Source organism: Python bivittatus, unplaced genomic scaffold (genome assembly GCF_059951505.1).
Source record: "Python bivittatus isolate LINGU-HERP-01145 unplaced genomic scaffold, Pbiv_v1 ctg000020_np1212, whole genome shotgun sequence".
In the NCBI taxonomy this organism is placed as follows: Eukaryota; Metazoa; Chordata; class Lepidosauria; order Squamata; family Pythonidae; genus Python; species Python bivittatus.
In genome coordinates, this window is record NW_028277030.1 from 53,111,066 (window position 1) to 53,138,198 (window position 27,133).

General features: G+C 40.9%; 1 protein-coding gene across 3 annotated transcripts in view; it reads left to right on the forward strand.

Annotated features, from left to right (window-relative positions):
* Window positions 1-882: 882 nt before the first annotated feature.
* Window positions 883-27,133, forward strand: part of KLHL32 (kelch like family member 32) — an 85,187-nt gene continuing 58,936 nt past the window's right edge. For 2 of the 3 annotated variants that reach the window (XM_088138673.1, XM_088138666.1), the window contains exons 1-4: window positions 883-1,247; window positions 13,035-13,125; window positions 15,095-15,275; window positions 25,050-25,157. In XM_088138673.1, coding sequence (XP_087994799.1) covers window positions 13,103-13,125; window positions 15,095-15,275; window positions 25,050-25,157 — 312 coding nt within the window. In that variant the 5' untranslated portion in view covers window positions 883-1,247; window positions 13,035-13,102. Of the gene's footprint in view, window positions 1,248-13,034; window positions 13,126-15,094; window positions 15,276-25,049; window positions 25,158-27,133 lie in introns of those variants that run through there. The other variant, XM_088138680.1, reaches the window with a different exon arrangement.

The following is a 27,133-nucleotide window of genomic DNA, read 5'->3' on the forward strand; positions in this document are numbered from 1 at the left end:
CCCTGGTTGATTAAATGAGTTGAGCTCATCTAATTCGTAAATCTTCTCCTATAAACCACAATAGCTGGGCCCAGGCATTATGCTCAAACCGCACTGGGAAATTCCCCGTGGGCCAGAGAAAGTCAATGGGTGATTTTAGGGCAGTCATTCTCAGCTCAGTCTACATCACAGAGTGGTTATGAAGACTGGAGAAAGGAATGCCAAGTATGGAATAAAAAAAAAAAAGAATGGAAAAAAGTCACTTCTGAGTCAAACTTGATTCTTGGTGATCATATGGGCATGCTGATGTAGTTTCCTTCCAACAATACGAAAAGGCTTTGCTATTGACTTCTCCTCCACCCCCCCGCCCCCAAATCTCTGGTTATTGTTAAATTCCTATAAATCCTTTCACTACAAACACACACGCACACAGCGCCTCAGTCTAGCCAGTTACAGACCTGGGATTTCTCATCGGCAGCTTCCAAGTCCCAACAAGATCAGGCAGCAGGTGTTGTTACCTACTGAGTCTCCTGGAGGAAAAGTAGGGTATATATCCAAGAATAAACAGAACCCCATTATGGTCCAGCGCCAAAGGAGAATTTGCTGTCAGCTAAGTAGATTTCACCACAGGGAAGCTGGGGGGCGGGGGAGGGGACGAAATACTATGCTTCTCTCCACCTTCGGCTGCCAAAATGTCTTGGGCCAGTCGTGGTTCCCGGAAAGATCCGCGGACCGAGCACCAATAGCCGGCCTTTGGATCCGCCTGCGGCGGGGCTTTAATACAGCCCGCCAGCGGACGAGCAGCGCAGGCAACTTCTGTCTGATCCGCCGTTTCTCTCGCGCTCCAAGCGGCCTCAAGACTCCTCCTCCTGCAGGTGAATTACTCGACGTCCGCCGGCTTCGCGGTTGCTAACAATGCGCTGCCGCCGCTCCTGCGCACTGGAGAAAAGGGGAGCAACACAACTAGGAGGAGGAGGAGGCGGCAGCGGCAGCGGCGGAGGGAGGGAGAAAAAGAAACGGGGAAGGAAAAAAGAGAAAGAAAGCGAGAGCGGATCTACTCCCTCCTCCTGCCCCTGCAGCAGCCGCCGCCGCCGCCGCCACCGGTCAGCCCGCAGCGTGCATTCAGCGCCGCTTTCCCACGGAAGCAGCTTCTCCTCCCTCTGCTTTCCTCGGTCCGTTCGGCCCCGGAGATCGAAAGGAAGGCCGGACGAGCCAACTGCAACGGGACGCGGAGCTGTCAAGCGGACTTGCTGCTCCCTTCTGGAGAGGTGAGGGAGGGCGACGAGGACGGACTCTCGCCGGCTCCGCCAAAGGCACCGGCGATTGCGAATGGACTTTCCTCGGGAAAAGCTCGTCCTTAGCCTCTTTGGAAACGAGGAGTTGCTTTCCCATAGAGCGGGAAGGGGAGGGGAGAGGAGGCAGGACGGAGCTCCACAAAGAAGGCCTGTCGGCCGAGCGGCTGCCGCAGCCCCCGACCACCGTAATTGCCCCGCCGCCGCATAAAGGAAAAGTCTACTTAGTTCCCTGGATCATTAAGCGGGCGGGCGGGGGGGGGGCTTGCCCCTCAGCCAATAACGGAGGGTTTTGCCTCGGTTGCCAGGGCAACCTCCAACGGCGCCTGTAGGATGCGTCGTCCAGCTTCAGCCCTTCAGTTCGTTTCACAACTGACTTCAGATCTCCCCCCACCCGTTTGGCATTGCAGCATTTCTTGGGAGGACTGTTGGGGCGAGGGGGTGGTCTAGGGAAGTATGTCAGGGATAGGGGCCCTCTGCGTCTCTGAGTTCGCATGAATGCTGCTTTCTTCGTTGAATACCAGATGGCACTTCCTTTCCTTTTGGTGGCTGGAGAAGTGGCCCCTTGGACAGGAACGATTTGCCTGAGTGGAGAAGGAGGAGAGATGCGTTTGCAGGCTGCCCCTTTCCCCGCGCAAGTGTTAAATTTGTCCCTGATGATTTCCGTCATCTCAGCGATCTCCTCCTGACCTTCCTGGTCGAAAGGAAGGCAAAAAAAGTTGCTCTTCGGGGAAAAGACTCTCAGGGGAAGGGGGTACAAGCTGGGGTTGCAAGGACTTGTTTCGCTGAAGCAAGGGTCTGCTGCTTTTGAGGAGGATCTAAGGTGTGGCTTGCAGCCTCAGGCCAGGTGAGGGGAAAGGAGGTGCCCTTGTTCAAGATGCCTTTCTCGTCCTCGTCATCTGGAAATGCAGATAGAGCTTTTCCTATTGTAGGCTTGATTTTACTGTAAATAGAAAGGAATCACTGGGAAACCATCCGTAAAGTATATCATATTCTTAAAAACTATTTGGCCCCTTTTGCCCCTTGTGCTATTCTGGGGCCAGTCGAACAGGGTTCTAAGGCTGCCTCCTTTTTATCCAAACACAGATCATATCTATATATTCTGGGCTTTTGGATCATGTTCTGAAAATCTGCGTGGGTTGTGGGTTATTTTTCCTTTTTTCTTTTTCATTTGCTCTGTCTTTTTTAACTTCATTGTTGTACATTTCCTGTTAGCTTCTCCTGCCTCTCCCCTTATACTGATCTGTGATGTACTTGGATGATGGAACATTCACTGAAAGGCCATTTTGGATGGATTCACATACATTAGGCAAAAGTGCAGTTGGCTAATTTGTGGCTTAGTGTGTTGCAAACTGAAGCAAGAGGGTTAACTCAGTAAAGCTTGGTTTGGTTAGCATATGCAATTAAAGCCTTTGAGAAATGGCCAATATGTATTGGCAATACATGTTGTGACTTCTCTTGCTTCAGGCGGTATTTATTTATAATGAGCTTTGGAGCAGGAGGTTGGGAGATAACATTTTTTTTGATAATATAGAACTGGGTTTAAGGTCTTGGGTTGCTGACCACAGAAAAGAGATTTGCTGCTGCTGCTTTTGCCTCACCTGCTATGGGGTTATGAAAGCTTTCTACAAAAAGTTGGTGAGTGGGGAAGATAATGTTTAAACTTTTGTTTTTGAAGGGTGCAGAAGGTCTGCTAGAAAATGTAGCAATAATTTATGCAATTGTAAGCAGTTTTTTATTTGGATCCAATTGTTGTTATTCATGTAAGTTGTTCTGAGAACTTTTCAGGCTGAAACTCTGAGTATAAATACTTGAAGTAAATATATAAATAAGTAGACATAGGAAAGCAGTTTTGCATCCAGCTAAAGTTCTACCTGATTCAGCATCCTGCTTCCATAATAAGCCAATATCAATTAGAAAAATTGCAAGGGGGATAAATAAAAACTCCTTTGCACTCCTTTCATCAGCATTTATCCCGAGATCCCTGTTGTACTTTGTATTGGAGAAAATGCATAGCTATCATGATTACTAGCTATTAATAACTTATTCTCTATGAATAAGCCTAATAATCTTTTAAAGCTATCCAGCCTTGGGTCTGTCACCTGGAATAGTAAATTCCATGGCTTAAGCATGCAGTATATAAAGGAGTTCTTGCTTTTATTTATCCCCATTTGAGGAGATTGCTATGGATTCTGGTAAAGTTCTGTTCATCTGATTTCTTCACAAAATGCCTGATTTTAATGCCTCTTGTCCCTCCTCTCTGTTAAGGCCTAAATGATATAACTTTTCTTCAAGGATGTGCTCCACCCTTTGATAATGTTGGCCCTTTTCTATCATTCCTTTTCTGAGTTGTGATCAGAACTCTATATTGCATTTTAGGTTAACATATATATCTGTAAGAAGCCAGCAGTGACACTGGAAGTATTATTTTTAATTGCTTTCCTAATAATCCAAATATGGATTTTTACATTTTTCATGGTGGCCCACATTACTTTTACTTTTTTATTAAGCTGTTCACCACTGAGTTCTAATTTTCACTGAACTGTTGTGGCTCTTTAGTAGATAGTTTTATAAAAAAATCATACTTTTGTTTTAAATATTCCAAGTTAGTAGTGTTGTTAAACTAAACCTTCTCCCTGCTCAGTTGTTTGTAAATAAGTTAAAAGACACTAGTCTTAATATATTGGGAGATACCACCATCCATTGTAGTAACTATCCATTTTTTCCTGCTTTTGTCTTTATTTCTTTAAGTGTTTATTAATCCAGAATCCCTCTCCTTTTGTCCCATGACTGTATTTTGTCAGAGGCTCTTTGAAAATCCAAGTAAACAACATCTGGTTTGTAAGTATTCACCTGCTAGTTGACACTCTGAAAGAATGCCAAAAGGTTAGTGAGACAGAGATTATATTTGCATCTTCTGTTGCTTAAGCAAGTAATATAGTTCTAAGTAAACATTGCTATGAGAAATAGGGTTCATATATCATACTAAGTGATGTGATGAATTGTTTTGGGATTGGTGCAGTGTATAAAGCCAGCCAACTGCACGGTTAATCAACAAACATGGTTAAGCAAGCCATAGCTTAGCATGAGGTATGAGCCCAGCTAGTATTATGCTGTTTGCTTGTGCCCTGTTGCTTTCTTCTTTCCATAAACCATATTTAGTTTTCATTAATAGCAAGTAGCAGAATCTAGGTGGCAGGATATATTGATAGTTAGAATCATATGGATTCATAAAACTCCAAAATTATGGAATAGATGTGATTTTTTTTTTTTTGAAAGAAACAGAAAAAGTGAACAGGAATAAAGGTTATGGAACTGCAATGGTTATGGCAAGATAGCAAAACTTTTCCTGTCATCATCCCTTTGGTGTCCCCAGAGTCTGTCCCCCAGGAGTATAGGCCCAAGATTTCTGCCACTTGTTTTATTCTGGGGGGTTTGGAGAATATGGGCTATGGATCAAAATGGGTGCCTGTAGCCTTGCAGATATTTAAGCATACATTCTTAAAATTCCAAACACCTCTCCCCAGAAACCAGGCCTTAGACCCTTCACTTTCACAGTTTGGTCCTCAACAGGCTTCACAAAGTCTTGGCAAAGTCCTTAAGCCAACAGAAGTTATGCATATTTATATTATGGTATTCATTCATGTCTACTGTTTATGCAGTTTAGGCTTATCAATGAGAGAGAGGACTTAAGGTGCCAGTTCTTTGTCACTTTATATTGTAATTTCTAGGTAAAGCAGCCTTGTAAATAAACCCAGAAAATTGTTTACTGTCTAGTATTAGTTTGGAAAGGCAGACTATTCACCTGTTGCTAGGCTAGTAAAATAAACTGGCCTATTTGTTAGCTGTCTTTGTTTTGTTTCCATGCTGGTCATGGAGGAATATGCTTCCAGTCTCCCACAGATAATAGGGAAACCATATAGGTGGTTGGGGAGGGATATAATCAAACCACTCCTCTGTCAGCCTGCTTATTTACCCATATAGAATTAATGGGATCCATACATGGCCAGTGAAGTTCTTCATTTCAAGGTAAATGAAATAGGTGATTTTTCCATACTGTTTTTTCCTCTTTCTTGAGAGACATCGGCCTCTAATGTGAATGATACCTTGACAATATAGAGAAGGGGATGAACAAGGAGAAAGACTAGAAGAGAGCTACAGTACTTTCTCAAGTTCTTATTAGGTACTGTGGTGTATAGAATGTTTGACCGTAGCCTTATCCAGGAGGGCTGTTCTTAGGTTATTTAACATCGACAAACAGTTATTGGTAAGTAAGAAATACTCAGGATTTAGAAATGAAGTTAATAGCAAAACCTTTCTTAGCCACTTTGTGTTAGCAAAATTCTAGGATGAAATTATCTCAAAGTGACTTCCCTAGATATGTAGAAGTAGATAGATGAATGGGTCACTTAGGTTTACTCCATGGGACAGTCTCTTGCCCATAATATTCATTCATTTTGGTCTGGTGGATTCAGAATTGAAAACAAGCTGACTGGATATAGTAGGGAGGAGACTGGATAATAAAGGCATCATTTTGCCACTCCCTTTGTAATACTGTTAAATTTTTTAGCCTCCTTGTTCAAATATGAGCCAGCAAGTGCAGTGCACATTTTCATTCTACATCCTGTGTGATGAGAAATTTCTGGGGAGATATGTATAATAATCATCTGGGAATAGTCCTCCTGCAAGGATTAGTGTCGCTGAAAATCTGTGTTCTAGCCCCACTGTGGTATTGTGCCTGCTAAGAATTCCATGGTTGGCATCTAAAGCTGTTGAGGTTCTGCTTTCACCTGTTAGTGAACCATCTGAGGTTGTTTCAGTGCCAAAGCCAGACCAAAATCCTGGCTCAAATTTCTGTTGTACTGTGTTTAGTTATTCTGTGTACTGAAGTACAGCCTCAACTTTTTTGCAGTTTTTTTTGGTATTCTGCTTTAAAAAGCAAAACAGTTGTTTTTTTTCATGGGCCACAGTATTTTGAAAAAGGTTTGAGGTGGTTTCTGTCAAGATAGTGAGAATCCTAAAGGAGGACTCTAAGGTTGGAGAGGGCCATACTTTTATTTCCCCCTCCCAGGCCAAGAAAGCTAGAATGACTTGGTATAAAAGAGTTTCATATTGTAGTCTAATAGTATTAGTAGTCTAATAGTATCAGTTTATACAGTGGGGCAAAAAAGTATTTAGTCAGCCACCAATTGTGCAAGTTCTCCCACTTAAAAAGATGAGAGAGGCCTGTAATTTTCATCATAGGTATACCCCAACTATGAGACAAAATGGGGGGAAAAATCCAGAAAATCACATTGTCTGATTTTTAAAGAATTTATTTGCAAATCATGGTGGAAAATAAGTATTTGGTCAATATCAAAAGTTCATCTCAATACTTTGTTATATATCCTTTGTTGGCAATGATAGAGGTCAAATGTTTTCCGTAAGTCTTCACAAGGTTTTCACACACTGTTGCTGGTATTTTGGCCCATTCCTCCATGCACATCTCCTCTAGAGCAGTGATGTTTTGGGCTGTCGCTGGGCAACACGGACTTTCAACTCCCTCCAAAGGTTTTCCGTGGGGTTGAGATCTGGAGACTGTCTAGGCCACTCCAGGACCTTGAAATGCTTCTTACGAAGCCACTCCTTTGTTGCCCGGGCGGTGTTTTTGGGATCATTGTCATGCTGAAAGACCCAGCCACGTTTCATCTTCAATGCCCTTGCTGATGGAAGGAGGTGTTCACTCAAAATCTCACGATACATGGCCCCATTCATTCTTTCCTTTACACGGATCAGTCGTCCTGGTCCCTTTGCAGAAAAACAGCCCCAAAGCATGATGTTTCCATCCCCATGCTTCACAGTAGGTATGGTGTTCTTTGGATGCAACTCAGCATTCTCTCTCCTCCAAACACAACAAGTTGAGTTGAGACCAAAATGTTCTACTTTGGTTTCATCTGACCATATGACATTCTCCCAATCCTCTTCTGGATCATCCAAATGCTCTCAAGCAAACTTCAGACGGGCCCGGACATGTACTGGCTTAAGCAGGAGGACACATCTGGCACTGCAGGATTTGAGTCCCTGGCGGTGTAGTGTGTTACTGATGGTAGCCTTTGTTACTTTGGTCCCAGCTCTCTGCAGGTCATTCACTAGGTCCCCCCGTGTGGTTCTGGGATTTTTGCTCACCATTCTTGTGATCATTTTGACCCCACAGGGTGAGATCTTGCATGGAACCCCAGATCGAGGAAGATTATCAGTGGTCTTGTATGTCTTCCATTTTCTAATTATTGCTCCCACAGTTGATTTCTTCACACCAACCTGCTTGCCTATTGCAGATTCAGTCTTCCCAGCCTGGTGCAGGTCTACAATTTTGTTTCTGGTGTCCTTCGACAGCTCTTTGGTCTTGGCCATAGTGAAGTTTGGAGTGTGACTGTTTGAGGTTGTGGACAGGTGTCTTTTATAGTGATAACAAGGTCAAACAGGTGCCATTACTACAGGTAATGAGTGGAGGACAGAGGAGCCTCTTAAAGAAGTAGTTACAGGTCTGTGAGAGCCAGATATCTTGCTTGTTTGTAGGTGACCAAATACTTATTTTCCACCATGATTTGCAAATAAATTCTTTAAAAATCAGACAATGTGATTTTCTGGATTTTTTTTCTCATTTTGTCTCTCATAGTTGAGGTATACCTATGATGAAAATTACAGGCCTCTCTCATCTTTTTAAGTGGGAGAACTTGCACAATTGGTGGCTGACTAAATACTTTTTTGCCCCACTGTATGCTATGTAGTAGTAGTCTAATAGTATTATTAGTAGTCTAATAGTATCAGTTTGGATACTATCTATATACTATTAAAACTCTGTCTGTAACCTTCAACTGGGCGAAACAATACATCATAGGGCAACAGTTTTTGAACCAAGGTAACTCAAATGGGCTAACCTAGAGAAGGCATCCAAAATCAGAGACCCATTATTCCCATGGGATTGAAATTTGGGAAATTTGTGGCTGCTTCAGCACTGCTGTGCTGCTGCACCACCATGGTCAGCCCAGGTCACATGATTATCATGGGCTTATCCCCAACCTCTTTCCTGCCTCCCTCTATTCCCTGTGCCCAATCAGTTGGTGGCAAGGCCTGATGGGCAAGTGGTGATTGGCTGCTTTGGAAACGAGGCCGAAATTTGATATCTCTTAATGGCTGTGGGCGTTGAGAGAAGGACAAGGGAGTGAGCTGGATGCCTGCTGGTCAGGTAGGGCTGGCTGGGAGGCACCGGTGCTCAACGGGTGAGCCCTCTTTCTCAAGGGAGGGGGCCCTTGGGGACACGCCAGAATGGGGAGTGGGGATGCAGTTTTCCTCATGGTCCACGGCTCCCACCTCCCCCCAGCAAAGTGGCAGGCAGTTCCGCTGGTCAGTTGAGGAGGAGGAGGAGGAGGAGGCTTCACTGGAGCTCTTCTGAGGGTCGTGAGGGGAGGGCAAATGGCGAAAGCCTATATTGTAAGTTGGAAGGAAGAAAGAAAGGAAGGAAGGGGGAGGGAAGGAAGGAGGGAGGAGGGAGGGAGAGACGGAGGGAGGAAGGGAAGGAAGGAGGGAAGGGGGAGGAAGTAAAGAGGGAGGGAAGGAAGGAAGGATGATAGATAGATTTCAGACACTCCCTGCCAGCTTCTCACAAGCAAAGTCAATGGGAAAGCCAGAGCAAGTTGCAAGTTGCTCTCACACACACTGCTTTTTTGCCCTTGGTCATTCTGTTTGTCTGTTTAGGTAAAGAAATATCTCTGAAATGATGACCCAATGGGTCACGAGTTGTCTAGTCTCTTCTAAGTTTCAGTCCCATTACAGTAGTTTTTATGGAGGGTATATATTTAATTTTGGCAAGAATGGGAATTAAAGCTGTCTAAACAAGAATAAATTGCAAGGTTATATTATTTGTACTCTGAGTTGGCATGATTTTTCCAATCTATTCCTAATTTTTCCTAATGTCATGACCCTAGTATCAGGAAGAGGCTCATAGTGGTGACTCAGTGTCTCAATCTAATCTAGCAGTATATGTTTTTGACTGATTATGTCTGATACTCTGTGGTATTGATTAATATTAGTTTTATTAATAAGATTTCTATGCTGCCTTACTTCCAACTGCTAAGAGCATTGTACATAGAAAAAACAGAGGATTAAAAACAACATACTGTAACAATAATAAGCAGGATACATTGTAATACAGTAACACTGATCAACAAAGGTAGATACCAAAATCTAGCATCCCCCCAATGCTCTCTCCTAGGGCCATTTTTTTACTGTTGTTTGAAAGTTAGAAATGTAGGAAAACATGTTTCTGCAGTGCTTGAAATCTTATTTAGCCTTAAAAACAAAAGAGTGCAAGAATGATCTTGCTACCTTACTCTGTTTCCACATTTGTAGTCCATTCAGGATTGTGATCTGTTGTAGATATTTTTGTATTTCTGAAAATTACTGGAATTGCTTTACGTTTTATAATAATTCCTAACATTTGCAAGCACAGTTAATATCCTTATTACCTCTGAAACATTTTCCATTTTGGTCTGCTTCATATAGAATAAATGTAGATAAATTCTTAGCTGGTACATGTAACAGTAAACCATAAACTCTGTATATAGACCAAAATAGCTGGATTCAGATAACATTAAGCCATAAGCATTATGAGTGGTGACGTATGAATCTAGCCACTATGATCAGTACACTTTAAAATAAAGTCCAATTATTGTAGTCATATTTGTTTTTTTCCACCCTCCATTCTTTATTTTTTTCTATTATTTTAACCTGTATTACTTTAATGATGAGCATGAAACTGAGCAAACTCAGGGAGGCAGTGAAGGACAGGAAGGCCTGGCGCAATATGGTTCATGGGGTCACGAAGAGTCGGACACGACTTAACGACTAAACAACAACAACAACTTTAATGAACAGCATAATTCAAGGGAAGGATAATACAACCAATGATTTTAGCATTATGCTTGCTTTTGCTTTGCTTTGCTTTGCTTTGCTTCTCTCTCTCTCTCTCTCTCTCTCTCTCAAATAATAGAAATATTTTCATAATCTTAACACATCTACTTCACTGTATCTTTAAATGGTTTTGAAACTCTGGAATTGTTATGTATTGCTTCATGGGTTCTGCTGTAATTTTATAGAATTGTAGCTTTAATCTGGTCATAATGTTCTTCCTGGAGTGGAATGTGCTTTTCAAGTCAGCATCCCCTTTCCAAGTCATTGTTGCTCACTGCTGTGCAAAAGATCAAAGCAGCTGGAATCAAATTTCCTACTCAGCAATATCTGCATTTATTAGACAATAATTGCTGGTTCTACTGATGCTACCGATGGTAAACAGGAGAGTATAACCCTGAAAATATTACCTCTGAGAATGTCCAGGTTTTTAAAAAGCCAGCATGTAGGGCAAAAAGCTGTTTTTCAGAGAGATGGATGGTCTCTGTTTTACAGCATATTTTATTAGAGTATTCTGACTAATAAAAACTAAACTGATGGATCATGATGACCAGAAGATTATTGTATAAATGGACAGATTAGCCATATTTCCAGGCAACTCATTCTGTGGAGAAAAAAAGTCAAAGTCATACAAGCTTCTTTCTACTCTACCAAGTTACTCCACTGATCCATTTAGCTTAATGCTGTCTTTGCTGATTTGAAGAGATTTTCCAGAGTTTCTAGCAGGAATTTTTCTAGCCCTATCTGGAGAAGCCAGGGATTACATGGAAAGTGGATGATGTCCTTTTTTGCAGCGAGTCTTTAATAGCAGCATTGCTGTCTTCTTTGCCAACTCCAATCAGGGAGGGATCTACACATGTAGTAAGAAATTACAGATAAATGGAGTAGCATAAATTGCACTCTTGAAGGTGGATACACATTTTGAATACTGCCCTATGAAATCAATAATATAATTTGCCTTCTGAAATTATTTATCATCTTGTACTGAATTTGTACATCATCCCTCAGATATATCTAAAATAAATTTCAATAAAAGTAGCATTTACTTCAGATTAATTGTTTTTGAAGACAGCTACATTAGCTGCTGAGCCTCTTTATCATATAATGACCTGAGCTTTAAGATAAAGTTTCTTTCAGTCCAGCTGGTGAATACTTCATGTAAGCATTCACATAGTCTTCTTGGTTTAGACTGTGTGTACCATTACCTCCTTTAGGAATGTTTTTAGACTTCTCAATTAGCCTATACTGGCCTGGTGTAACCTGGCAGTTACCAGGTATGACCCTGCTTAGCTTCTAAGCCCAGACAAGTTCAGTCAGGTGCTGTTAGCTGATGTCTGCTTATCCCCAGATTGTTTGATTTCTATAGAGTTTGAGCCTTATGTCCTTTACAAATATTGTGATTTCCTTGGAAAATCTAAAACATTCTTACATATTAAGCTATTAACATGAAATACTTTCTTTGAGGCCTTGCAAACCCACCAAAAATATTGGGCCACATCTATATGAGAGCTCAAAGATTAACATTAAAAATGAAAATTAATAAAATATGTAAATTTGCTCTGATGAAGAGTTGTACTAGAAAAATTGAAGGCAATTCTTTATCTTGTAATGTACCTTTTGCATTTATAACAATGTGATTTTGTTCCGGACCATATGTGTGTTTGTATCAAGGTTTTGTACCAAGGTTTCCTGCATGCCTATAATTACTCATAGAGCTAGCAAAATAGGATGTGATATACATTGTGTTCATCATGAGGAAAGGGGATGCAACTAGTTTAGACAGAGGGTGGATTTTGAAGGGTTTACTGTGTAATAAATAACTCTGAAATTCTGCCTTGAATCTGGGCATGTAATTTCCAGAGTTGATGTTTTCATAATACACTGATGTGGAAAGATCTGTGTTCTGGAATGTGCAAAATAAGGTTGTATTACCTTCACATGAAGTGAACCTTCAAAATAACATGTGCAGATGTACTTTGATTAGTAAGAGTCATGGGGGAACAATTAGTGGTAAACTCGCATCATCCTGCTCTGGTTCTGTTTCCCATTCTTGTTGTCTTGGCAGATAGGATAGAAGCATCAATCAATGAAAAACCTCTTTAATTATGTTTTCACTGCTGCTTGAACTGTTCATGCTGAAGGGACAGGAGATTCGAGATGAACTGGAATGGGGGTCGAGTTGACAAAAATCCAGAGTCTGTTTTTTTGGTGTGGGAAGGAAAGCAGCAATGCTGAACTTCTTTGTTTTCTGCATTTTTTTTATCTGTTGTTGTGTAGGATATTCTTAATGAAGCACTCCTGAAGTTGAATGTTGTAGTATAAGCATCATAACTTTTTATGCCCCAGATGTTTTATAGCAACTAGAAGAAATCAAGGATGTATTGTCTGAAGTAGTTTGTGGCAATTTCAGCAGAAAAGATGCATTCAAGATATGGCTCAAAATATTTATACTATGCTGAATTGATTTTGATTTTTAGATTTTAATTAAAGAGAAGAAAACAGCTCATAGATTCCAGGGCTCAGTCTTGCAAAAACATATTCTTTTTAGCATGCTACTGGACCCCTGTATGACAACTGGAAAATAAGACTACTTTCTACATCCAATTTTTATATTCAATTTGTAGTTTCAAAAAGCATACCTGTAACTCGATACCGAATATTGCCAGGTAATATCTCCTGTCGGGTATGGATATTGGCATTAACTATAGGCCATAAAATTTTAGCTTAATTATTTTTTTGTAGTGGTTGCAATATTCCCTAGGAAGGAAACAGAAAGTCATTTTAATTCTAACCCTAGTTTTCTTTCTTTCTTTCCAGTTGGAATGTGTAGTGCATTTTCTGTAAGTTATTAAGAAACAAGGGATTTCAACCGGTAAAGCTGAAGAATGCCATCTGAAGTGTGCCTCAGGTATAGTTCACAGTATCCGCCTCAGCCCATTTTCATTTTGTATGTATGTGTTCATGCTACTGAATGTTAACCTAGAGGATAATAATACTACCACCTCCACGCATACATACTCCATCAAAATTATCCTATAGACAAAGATTTGTTTTTGTAATGTGATAGGCTCCCTTGAATTTTCATGATAACGTTCCCCATAGAAAACCTTGACGCAAAGCATGTTTGCTCTTTCCATGGTTTTGTCAGCTCATTTACATGTTGTGCATTCCAGCCAAAAATAGGATCTTGTAGATCCTGGAGAGAGAAAGAAAAATGAAGAGAACAGCATTGTGTTGATCCTCATAGATCAGTCCTCAAAATTAACTTTTTAAAAACATGTATAAGCTAAAGTAGAAAGAGCAATAAGATTTTTCCCTCCTCCAAATTTGATTCACTTAAAACAATATTTTTATAGCAATGGAAATAAATCATAACACTGCAGGAAATAATTTTTCCTGGCTAATTGGGCTATTTGTGTGGTTTACTTATTACATATGTGATTCTAATTATGCTTTGTAAAAGACAGAGATGTGAACTTTGAATCCTGCCCCTCCTTAGGTCTAAATACTTTGTGCAAAACCCTAAGAACAAATGATTTAGCATAGAAATCGGCTTAGATTTAAACTTTCAGGAAATTTTAAGCATATAGATTTAATAAATTATTATTACTGTTTTGCTTAAGCCTATAAGATGATTAATTGCATTGGGTGCATGTGTTAACATAGGTCAGAAGGCAAAAGAGCAGCTTCATTTAAAAACACATTCCAAAATTAGTTTTGGTTTAGAGTGGTCTTCCCTGATTTTCTTCCTTCAGATGTGTTGTGACTTCAAGCCCAGGCACCCAGCTGAATTAACACTAACACTTTTTATTTAAAGGTGTACGTTTTTGTGAGCTTTATCTCATTTTATCAGAGCTGCAGTTCACAAAAGCTCATGCCTTTTAATGAATTTTTTTTAGTTGGAAAGATGTCACCAAACCCTTCCTGATTTTTTGCTTCCATAGACTAACATGGCTTTCCTGCTACAGAATCCCAGCCAGTATTCCTAAGGGCTACAGTGCTTGGGAATTCTGGGAAATATAGATGCAGACCTAACATGTCCGAAGAGCATCAGAGTAGAAATGGCAAGCCCAGAGAAATGCAAAATGCACTTCTAGTATTACTGTCACTTTATTCTGTAGCTCAGTATTCTTTGTGATTTGTTAAGAAGTTTTTTCTAGCTTGTGTTTATTTTTTTCAGCAAAGGTGCTGACAGGAACTGGTAGTGATACATAACAAATTATCTGAAGAAACTGGTGCTATATTTAGTAAGAGATATCAGTACTTTCTGCCACTTTGCCCTCTCAAAAAGTGCATTATATAAAGTTAAACATTGTTGAAGGGATTGGTATATATTACCATTTCTAGTGGCAATGACAATTTAATTACTCATATTCAGGGAAATTGGAGAAAATTACTCAGAAACATGCTGTTGATTGTACATTTCCTGAGACTTATAAATTGCTGCAACACAAGAATTATAGTTCAGTGACTTGAGTGTGTGGAATGATAATTTATGTATGGGCCCATCGTGGATGTTTAGAACAGCATTATTTGGTATGGAAGAATGAGATTTATTTTGACCTAATGAATTATGGTAATATCTCTGCCAGATTATAATGTTGCAAATCTGTTGATTCTGTGAACAAGTGGGGAAAAGTTAAAAACACTTATTTTTAATTGTCAGAAATAATAATAATGAATTCCTGTGCAAACTTACTTTATAGGAGAATTGAATTCTCAGGCACTTTTTTCCTTGAAAGAAATATTGTACAGATACATACAGAAGTATATTACAGATGTGGTAATTAAACATCAGATAATTCAAAGCATATAGGTATACTTCATAGGCTGTATTTTGACTCTCCTGGACATAATTACTGCTTCCCCTTTTGCAGTATTCAAGATATGCTGACGGGTCAGAGACTTTGCCAGTCCAGTTCTCATAATGATGCTGTCCTAGCAGCTCTGAACCAACAAAGAAATGATGGAATACTCTGTGATATAACCCTGATTGCTGAAGAGCAGAAATTCCATGCTCACAAGGCTGTGCTAGCAGCATGCAGTGATTATTTCAGAGTAAGTTAACATAATATGTTTGTGTAGTGTGCGCAGTACAGTTATATTTTTATGTCATTGTATACCTCTGCATTATTATAATAAAAGTACATTCCTTTTTTAAAAAAAATTTGGACAGTAGTCATGATCCACCCAAAAATTTCAGGGTGAAAATTTTATTTTTCAAGTATTTGTCATGCACATATATTTCTGTAAGTGTGTATATGTACATATATAGATTCTGTGTGGTGCATCTAGTTCTTGGAAGGGAAGGCAGGCATAAAACTCTTCCTGTATGTAAAATAAGTATAGCTGAACTAGATTTTTTTGCACTCATAAGTAAATGCAGTTCAACTCTTGAAGATCACTCTCAAGTTATTGTGTAAGCTGATCACACTAGATCAGTGGTAGTTTTTTTTCAGGATTTTCTTTTATTCTATTTGTATATTAGTTACTTCATTGAGTTTCAAGTTTGCTTTTTTTGATGCATCTGAGAATCTGAATTTTATATATATCTAAGTATGGCATATGAATTAAATAAGTAATAATCATTTTGATGCATTCATGAGCCAGAAAAGAATTTCCCTGTTTGTGGTCAGCTGAAGTGATTTTGGATAAGATGAAAGACATAGAGGAAATTGACAAGATTGCAGCCTATTAGGATTTGCAGTCTCTTTGAAATAGCAGGGTTGTACTAGGAGATATCCCCAGATCTGGATAATTTACTGCATGGCTAGGTAGCAGGAGTAGTCTTCTTCCAGCTAAATCCTTTTGTGGATAGACCTGGCTTGACCTCAGTCATTCATTCTCTTTTAATTCTCAGCCTAGACTGTGGTTATACTGTATGTTCTCTCTACATTTTGCAGACTGTTTGCAAGCTTCAGTTTGATCAAAATGCAGCTGCCAGAGTACATTGGAAAGGACTTCCTCAATGAGAGGGCCCAGTAATTGGAATGACTGCCTAAGCTTAGTGCACCTGTCACCATCATTACTTGCTTTTCAATGCACTATAAAGATAATTTTATTTAGCTGGATATTTCCAGAATGGTGTTATTAGTTATAACATCTACTGCATGAATTTACAGGTAGTCCTCGGGTTATGACACCTAATTGGGACCTAATCAGAATTTCCACCGCTAAGTGAAGCAGTTAAGCGAAACATCGTGTGACCATGCTGCTTAGCGATGGCAGTTCTGGCAGTCCCAGTTGTGGTTGTTAGGCGAGGATCTCACATGACCACAGCTTGCAACCTCCTGCCAACTCCCCCATTGACTTTACTTATTAGAAGTTGGCTGGGAAGGTTGCAAATGGCAATCACGTCTCCCATCTCTTGAAAGCTCCCACCCCAATCCAAGCCATTCCCGGCTTGGTCTCTCCCAGCCCCAAGCCTTGGTTCTTCCAAAGCAAGGGATGTTTTCAGGGGATCACTGAGCCAGAAGAGGCCAGCTCGCTTCTCCTGCCCTGCACAAACTACCTCTGCTTCAACTCCCCCTGACCGCCTATCTCCTTCCCATCTCTGCCCTTTTGGCTGCCCTGTACAGCATGGCCAAGATGATGATGCCGCTGTATTCTGCTGCCCCCAGCCACTGTCCCCAGCTGACCTTTGTCATCTTCTTCGCCTCCCCTCCCCTCCGCTGGGCTCGCCAATGCCAGCTGGCCTCAAGCCCCATGGTGTGGGGAATCTGTTGGTGCTGGGCTCATCTTTGCCCTTTTAGCCACCCTGCCCAGCATGGATGAGATGAAGATGCTGCTCTATTCTGTTGCCACTGCCTTCCCACCCCTCGCCACTGCCTCTGAGCCCAGTGCCAACAGAGCCCCCACGCTGTGGGTCTTAAAGCTGGCTGGTGTTGGTGAATCCAGCAGAGGGGAGGAGAGGCAAAGAATATAGCAAAGTTCAGCTGGGGGTGGCGGCCAGGGGTGGCGGAATGCAGTGGCATTGTCATCATGGTCATGCTGTGCATGCAGGGTGGCTAAAAGGGCAGAGATGGGGTGAGAGATAGGCAGGTGGCAGGAGTTGAAGGAGAGTCATTTCACTCAGGGCAGGAGAATGTGACCATGGGATGCTGTGATGGTGGTAAATGCGGGCTAGTTGCCATATGCCCGAATTTTGATCACATGTCCGCAGGGATGCTGCGATGGTTGTAAGTGCAAGGACCAGTGAGTCATAAGTCCATTTTTTCAACCCCATCGTAACTTCAAACAGTCGCTAAATGAATGGCAGTGACCCAAGGACTATCTTTGTTGCAGTCAGTTTTAGTGTGATGCTGCTATGTTGTGTTTTGCTGTATTTTATTGAGCGTGGGGTTGAAAAGTGAGGTACAAGTAATGCTATCTCTTGGAAAAGTATAGAATGTTAAGTTGGACTGGGAAGTAGTGAACCTATGATCTTGCAAAGAAGTTGTGGGATGCCAGAGCATTCAAATGACTAGTCATTGTGGTGCCAGAGCTAGCATATGTTGCTTTTCTGATATCCATCAGCATTATCAGTGTTTGCCAAAACACAGCCTATCCTTCAGTGCTGATCTTTCACTTACAAGCAGTGGTGTGGGAGTAGTTTCCCTATGGCTTTTTCACAAGCTGGAACAGTTTATGTGCATGAAAGAGCCCTGTGGGTGTAGATTAAGGCTGTGTGCAGACATTGCCTAGCCAGGAAAAACAATACTGCTTAGGTAGGAAGGAAATGTGCAGTTGTGTACCTAGGCCTGGCCTGACCAGCAGAGGCCTGTAGCTCAGGGGCCCTTCAAAGCAGTTACTGCAATATTGCTTTTTTAATTTCTTAAAAGTCTTTTTATACTTGTCACAGAATGAATATGCCACTACAGAGCAAAGCTCCAGGTAACTGTCTTCATTTCCTAGATATCCAAGTCTAGAGTGCTAGGGCTCAGTAAGATTTTTAAAACAAAAGAGTAGTAATTTCTGCTGCCAACACCTATCTTCCAGGAGGTGCCTCAGCTGGTATCAGACTATCGACGGTCAGCCACTAAAGCCAGGACCAATTCTGCAGTGCACAGTTCCTTTGCAATTGACAATCAAAGATTACACAGAGTTCATAACACTTGGTGTAACTGCCTCCTTGCAAGTGCCCATACCTTGGGCATAGAATGGCTTCAGCTGCCTGTCCCAGTTATAAGTTGGAAGCAAGGGACACTCTCATTTCCCTCCCCTAAATGCCAGCAACATTGCTTACAAGCATCGAAAGCTTACCCTTCCTAGTCCATTGCAGAACAAGGGAGGATCAGTGCTGCTAGAAAAATATGCAACTACACAAATGTGTTCAGAGAGGAAGAGGCATCCGTGTTATCCCCACACTGGGCATGTGATTGCACCATAATTTTGAAGCCAGGGACCCAAATCCCTGCAAAGAGACAGTATCCCATGTCTACCTGTGAGTTAGCTATTGTCAATGTATATCTGGATGTTAACATCAAAAAAGGATTTATTCCCCCTTCCAGTTCACCAGCATTGGCACCCATGTTTTTGTACCCAAAAAACAAGATGGAGAAGCAGCAGCCACTCTGAAGGGAAAGTAGGGAGCCCATATACATACCATTAATGATTACAAAGACCTGAACAGTGTGACTATTAGAGACCATTATCTACTCCCACTTTTTTGTTGTTGTTGTTCAGTCGTTAAGTCGTGTCCGACTCTTCGTGACCCCATGAACCATATTGCGCCAGGCACACATCTTTAGCAAACTAGACATGAGAAGTGCTTACAACCTAATCAGAATGAAATAAGGGCATGAGCATTTAACAGCCTTTGATACAAGGTATGGAAAGTTTGAATACACAATGATACCTTTCAGACTGGTTAACTGTGGAGCTGTTTTTCATGAACCAAATATTTGCAGACATTTTAGATAAATATGTAGTAGTTTACTTAGATGACATATTAGTTTATTCTGAGGTTCCTCTTTGCCTGTAAATTATGTCAGAAATGTATTGCAAAAATTACACAACAAGATCTTTGCTAAACTAGAAAAATGCGCATTTGATCTGCACCAAGTGGACTATTTGGGTTACAGAATCTCCACAGAAGGCATACGGATGGATCCAGCAAAGGTGCAGGCTATTTTATCAGGCATCCTGCCCCCCATAATGCAAAAGATGTGCAGTGCTTCCTGGGCTTTGCTAACTTCTCCAGGAAATTCATCCCTAAATTTGCTGAGGTTGCAAGGCCATTATCCCAGCTCTGAAAAAATGGTCAGCAGTTCTCCTGGTCAACCTAAGAACAAGCAGCGTTTCAAGAATTAAAGCAGGACTTTGCATCTCAACCTCTCGTCAGCCACCCCGATCCTTCCCGTCTCTTTGTGGTGCAGACAGACCCCTCAGATGTGGCGATAGGAGCAGTCCTGTTCCAGGGAGAGAAGGAAGGGGGGAGGCAGATTTACTACCATGTGCCTTTTACTCCAGAGTGCTCCTACCAAGGAACTATTACATTTTCAAAAAAGAGTTACTGGTGGTAAGAAATGTCTTTCAACAGTGGAGACACCTGCTAGACATACCTGATACAAGTATGTATAGATCATAAACATTTACAGATTATGCAAAACACCCAATCTCTCACCCCTTGGCAATTTTTCTCCCACATTGACTTTTACAACTTGTATATTTCAGGTTTCAAGAACAAGCTTCCAGACGCCCTGGGGAGTATGAGGTTCCCCAGTCACACACACACACACACCCGCATCCCAGCAACAATACTGCAGCCAGGCAACTTTGAGTTGCACCGTAAATCAGACAAACACAAGAGGCTGGGAGCAGGAAAACAAACTGTTGATCTCTTTGATCAGATTAGGACATACCAGCAGCAGGATGCATATGCCAGGGCCTGGATGGATGACCTCCAGGGAGCCCAGCAGAGTTCCGTTTCACCTTTCACAGTGGAGGGAGGGCATCTGTTCCACAGTGGATGTTTGTATGTTCCTCTTCCTCTAAGGGAGGAAATACTACAGCTGTGCCATAACAACTGGGCACTTGTGGGTATTTAAAACCCATCAAAGAGCCTTCAGAGAGTTTTGCTGGCCATGCATCCACTCAAACATTAAGGATTATGTTTCCTCTTGCTATGTCTGTCATAGAGCAAACTCAGTCCCTGGTAAGCCAGTTGGGCTGTTGTAACTGCTGGAAACTCCTTGTCAGCCATGGGACACTGTTTTTCTAGATTTCATCACTGATCTTCCTCCAGTATGGAAATATACTACCATACTGGTAGTAGTGGATTTATTTACCAAATTGGCCCATTTTAATCCTTGCAACACCCTCCCAATGGTCCAGGAAACAGCTCAACTCTTTTTAGGCCACATCTTTAGATATAGAGGATTGGTCAATCATGTCGTGACAGACTCAGGAAGTCAATTCACTTCCGTATTTTGGAGGGCCCTCTTGCAGTTATTAAATATTAAAATTTATTTGTCTTCCTCACACCGTCCGGAGGCAGACGGAGAAGCTGAGAAAGTTAACCAACTATTTCAGCAGTATTTAAGATGCTTTGTTTCCTAACAGCAATACAACTGGACTGATCTCATATCTCTTGCTGAATTTGCTTCCACAATGCAGCACGCTCATCGATCGGTATGTCACCATTCCAGGCAACTTATGGATTCCACCACAGGTCTTACCAACACCCAGGCAAGAAAGCATTGTCCCTCGTGCCACATATTTCCTGCACGAGGCAAGTAGCCCAAACCAATAGAGGCGAATATGTGTAGCTCAGGGTTGAACTGTTTATACATCCATAAACCCAGAACTAGCGAAAGAATCCATAGCAGCAGTACTACACAACACACCCAACCTAACAAAATACACCCAGATCGAAATACCCAGAATCAGGGACCTCATCAACCTCTGCCTCACTATCTGTTTTCAGTTTGATGGACAAATCTACCAACAAATCAGAGGCACACCCATGAGATCACCACTGTCAGGACTCATAGCAGAGATTGTAATGCAACGCCTAGAAGCTATAGCACTTCCACACATACAACCTAAAGTATGCATCCAGTATGTAGATGACATCTTTGTTATAATAAAAAAGGAACAACTAGAGAAGACACATGAAACCATCAACAACATCTTCAAAGGAATAAAATTCACCAGAGAGGAAGAAAACAACAACACGCTACCCTTCCTGGATATCCTCATCAGCAGAGGAAACAACAGTAAATTAGAAACCCAAGTCTATCAGAAGACTACCCACACTAATCAAGTACTCCATTACCAAAGTAACAACTCAACCTCCCACAAAAGGAGCTGTGTAAGAACATTATTCAAATGAGTGCAAACGCACTGCAGCAACCCAGAACAGCAGAAAAAGGAAACAGACCACCTATACAACATCTTCCAACAAAATGGATATCTACGCAACTTTATCAAAAAGTGCCTGACCACTCAACCTACTACAACACAACCAACACAAGCTATGAAACAGATCACACTGCCATACATCAGAAACATCTCAGAAACCATCAACAGACTATTACAACCACATGGCATCTCTGTAGCACACAAACCAACTAAAGCCCTCCAAAATATCTTAAGCAAACCAAAAGACCCAGTAGCCCAAGAAGAAAAAACGAGTCATCTACAACATACAGTGTAAAGACTGTAACAAACACTATGTGAGACAGACAGGCAGAAGGCTGGCAGAGTGCATCCATGAACACCAACCAGTAGTTAGAAGACTTGATGAAAACTCCTTAATCTCACAACACATGGACAGACTTAACCATAGTTTTAACTGGGAAACTCTCAGCATTTTAGACTAAGCTAAATCCAAAAATGCGAGGGAATTCTTGGAAGCTTGGTATTCAGACAAGGCAGCAATCAACAGACGCATAGAGATAAACAGCATCTACACACTATTCAAAAGAGACAGTAGAAAAGAAAATGAGAGACCAGAACATTTCCTCACCAGCAATCATCACCCAGATAAGCACAGGTTACCACCAGGCACACAATCAAGCAGTACACAATACCCCAATCAAGGAACTGCCAGAGGAACAAAACAAAACCCCCACCCCCATCAACACTGGCAGGGCGTGCCACAGTGTATAAACAGAGAGCAAACCCCATTTCATTCTAGCACTGAAGATGTTACCTAGCCAGGTAATGAAACGTTTGCAAGAAAAGAACCAAGCTCAGAGAACCCCAAGGACTTCACAAAGCAGTCCAAAGCCTCTTAAAGGAACAGCTTGAACTAGCCAAGGCCATGTACAAAAAAGCAGTAGATGCACATAGGCAAGAGGAAGCTAAAATTGCAGAAGGGGATTTGGTATGGGCTTCTACAAAATTTCTAGCTTCTGCGAAACCTTCCAAGAAACTGGAATCAAAATTTATTGGCCCTTTCCCAGTAATTAAGCAAATTAACCCAGTGGCTTTTCATTTGCAGTTGCTGGCATCAGTGAAGGCTTATCCTGTGTTCCATCAGTCCTTAAAGGAAGCTCTCCCCTGCACTGTGTGTTCATAGACAGCACCCCCCTCTCATTCTAGTAAACAGGGAGGAAGAGTACAAGGTGGAAGCGGTGTTAGGCTCTAGACGCAGAGGGAAGTGCTTGATGCACTGGAAAGGCTACCCAGAGTCAGAAAGATGATGGGAGGCAGCAATGGACGTGCGTGCACCACAATTGGTGCCCCGCTTTCACAAATAGTACCCCAGGAAACCCTGCCCTTGGCAACTATGGCCTTGCAGGAGTCAGGTCCTGGACGAGTAGGAAGAGTTTTTCTATGGGGTGAAGGGGGGCTCAGGAATAGCAAGAGACTGAGTAGGGAGAAATAAATCAGCTCCTTCCACATCAGGCATGCAGGACTGGAGAATGAGAGGCCAACAGATTCCCAAGGGAGAAGTGACTGCCACCTCGACTGGAGCAGATGGTTTACGGGAAGTCTTGTGTGATCTCAGGGAGGTACTGGGAGAAGAGGAGAGCAACACAGCTGCATTTCATTCTCACAGTCCACAGCCTGTTTCCCCTGGGAACTCAGAAAGCGGGGATGAGTCTGAAGGGGAGGGTGATGTGACAGAATGTGAGGCTGGCCTTGGAAGACGGGGGGAAGAAATGCCACCTAGGGAGCGATCAGGTCAAAAAGAAAGGAGTCTGCAACAGAGTAACAGTCAGCGAAAGGAACTTAGGAAGGACCCACCCTAACTACTCAGGCAGTAAATAGGGAGGGCGGGAGATATGTACTTTCAGATTTGCAAAATTCTGTTAATATAGCATTAAAATAAAATAGAATTAGCTAATCTAGTTGTGTTTCCTGTCTGGTTTACTTGGGAGGGCTGGCAAAAACATAAAATCAAAAAGTAATTGTTCCTTTCCCTGCAGCACATATTAGTGCTGAAAAGTACGTTGATCTTCATGTTAGCTATAGTATAGTTAATTCAGGACATCGTGTTTTCTTTGTTTAGATGATTCAGAAAACTGTTAGGTAGTAATTAATAATGGTGTTGTCAGTAATAGGCAAAGGCTAAAATGAATTGACTGAATAGATATAATACTCAGGGATATGAAATCATTAAATTGTGTTTCCTTGTATTTAGCAAATCTTCTCCCTTTAGTTTCTGTTACATAGCATTTTGTGATGAGACATAATTGAGAATTAATGAATTAATTAAAAGTGCAGGGACAGCCAGTTTTATAGTTCCATCTACTCTATTATACTTTAAATAAAAATAATGGAAATGTTAATTCCAACTTGAGATGCATAATTTTAATTAGTTGTTACTACTGTACTGTGAATGAGCAGTGTATGTGCATAAGTGCATAGATCTAAGTAGGATTGCATGTGATAACATTGGTCATTTGCAGGACCGAGTTGGCCCTTTTGCAATTCTTACTTAAGGTGACAGTGTATGAGTAAGCATTTGTATATACTAATTTCAAGAATTATAAGCATTCTAGATATACCTTAAGACAATCCTGGCATTAAACTTGTCAGGTAGCCTTGATCAGTTCTCTTCCTATTGTATAAAGAGAGGTGAGTATGAAAAACAGAGGAAGCCTTGCCTGGATTACAGTCTTCTTGTTGATTTAAATTAAATGTATTTATTTTGTGCAAAATATTGCTCTATTGCTTCCCATACATTTTCATCTGAAGCTGGGTGAATAAGTTGTTGTTTTCACTTGAGAAGCATTACTGGATGGCCTCTTCAAAGATTGTCTTTGCATCCTCCATGTGGAGTGGTGGTTTCAATGTCAGATTAGGACTGGGGGCACTCAGGTTCATCAGATTGAGTGGTCTGATTGAAAGTCACCATCTTTCAGCCTAACCTTCTTTATGGGATTAATGACGGATTAAAATGTAGGAAGACCATGTACATTGTTTTAAGCTCCTATAAAAAAGGAGGGATATCAATGTAATAAAACAAAATGTAACTCCAAAAATTTGTGTCCCTTGAATGTATAGCATGTTGATTAATAACTTCATTGGACTAGATCCAGATTGAAGAGAACTGCTTCTTTGTTTCATAAAAGGCACCACAAATTCTGCTCTAAGCTTTTGATTATTGTTTTCCTTTCCTCTACAATGTCCTGTGTTTTTTTCCAGCCCTCCAAAGCAACTTTCCAAAAGGCACAGAGGTTTACTGTGTAGGAGAAAAGAAAAAGTACAGAGATGACCTCCTTGCCTGCTTTTTCCAGCATGAATAGAAATCCCCTATGTGCTATTTGGGAGCCAGTCCATGTTTAACAAGAGTCGTTATTAAGAAATAGCAAAAGAAGAATCACCATTTCTGATACTTAACAGGGACTTCATGCATAATGGTTTTAATGTAGGCAAATATTTTATTTCTTCCCCTAGGCGATGTTCAGTCTTTGTATGGTTGAAAGTTGTGCAGATGAAGTGAATTTACATGGCATCACAGGAATAGGCTTAAAGCAAGCTCTGGACTTCGCATACACTGGACAGGTATAGTACTACAGTCCTTAATCAGCCTATAAAATTTATATGAACCTTCTTGTTAAATACCTTCACTCATAATATTGAAGAGCTCAGTTGCGATAGGGAAACAATGTAGAGCATGGCTTATGGAATTCCTTCAGACCCCTTAATAATAGCTTTGTTCTAGGTCACATGTGCAGGAAGGATATGTGTGTCTTAGAATGGGAATTGGAAAATTCTGATCCACTGCCCAACTGCCTTGCCCATAAGGATACATACTGGGGGAAAAATCTGGATTTTTTACCTCTATAGCTCCCAACCAAATCCATCTCAATCTTTCTCTTGCTTGCTTCTCCCTTCTCCAATCTTGTTTTAATGTGATTTTAATTATTCCAATGAATATCAGTTGGTGATTTAAAAACCTTCCTTTACTTCTGGAGTAGAGAGGGTGAAGCCTGTGACCATGTGTGGCCCTCAGCCACAAAAATGCATTTCATGGTTGGCATGCTGTTCCTGCCAAACAGCTGATCATTGATTTCTTGACTGAAGGTGAACTTCTAGTTTTCTGCTCCCTTTAAAAGTGGGAAACCAGTTGTTTTGTATAGAATCACTGTGGATTCAAATCCCTTTCCCAATGAAACTAGTAAGCTAAAATCTACAAGGAATGTTGGCACTGGATATTAAGCCTATTGGTTCTAAGTAGAAAAAATATTATTTATGAGTTATATAGATTATAATTGTATAAATATATAAACTATAATTTAGATACTTAGGGAACACAAAGCAATATGGAGGATAAGATCTTTTTTAAAGAAAATTACAGAAATAAAGAAAAACGGTTATGTAGGGATGAGCACAATAAAGGATGAAAGCAAAGTTCTACCAGTAATAGAAGATATAAAGAAAATGGTGTGAAGTTATGGAAGAACTGTTCAAAAGATATCCCCAAATCTATTATTTACATGAAGGCTTGGCTATTTAACTAGTCAGACATTCTAAAGTGAGATTAAATGGGCCCTAGAAAATATTGCTAAGAACAAAGCTGTAGGAGGTGATGAAATAGTGGTGGAACTGTTAAAAATGTTACAAGATGCAGTTAAAGTGCTACTTGTGGGTTATAAGCTGATATGAAAAACACAAAAGTGGGCAAGGGGCTGAAAAGATCAATTTATATTTTTTGTTGTACCCGACCCACAAGCTGCTTTGATTATAGCAGGCTATACATATTATAAAATAAATAAATATTCAAATACCAAAAAAGGGCACTGCTAGAGAATGCTCAAATTACCAAACAATTGCACTTATCTCACACACCCATAAGATAATGCTCTAAGTTCTACAATCCAGACTTCAACAATACGTGGAATATGAACTGCCAGATATATAAGCTGGATTCAGAGGTTAATGGATAGAAAATAGAAAAGGCAAGGTAATTCCTGTAAGAGATCTGTTTTTGTTGCATTACATCAAGGCTTTTGACCTGTTGATCACAACAATCTGTGGATAGTCCTTAAAAACATGGGTATACCAGGCCATCCCATCTGCTTATTGAATAATTTGTATGATGATAGTTGGAATGGAATGTGGACCAGCTAAATGGTTGAAAAGAAAGGAATACCCCAGGGTTGTATATTTCCCCTTTATTTATTTAAAAGCAGAATATATAATGAAGACTGCTGGATTAAAAAGAATAGAAATTGGAATTAATACTGCTGGGAGAAACATCGACAACCTCAGATGAACTGGTATGCCACTTTGATGGGTGGAAGTAAAGAAGACTTAATGAATCTCTTGATAAAGGCAAAAGAAGAGAGTGTAAAAGTAGGTCTGCTGCTGAATAGTAACTCCTCCCCCCGAAACCTCTAATAGTATGTCAATAGGCAATGTCAGCTCAATGAAAATAGACAGAGAAGAAGTTGAAGTTGTAACAGACTTTATCTTCATAGACTCAAAAATTTACAGAGACGTTAATTGTAACCATGAGATAAAGAGACATCTGGGAG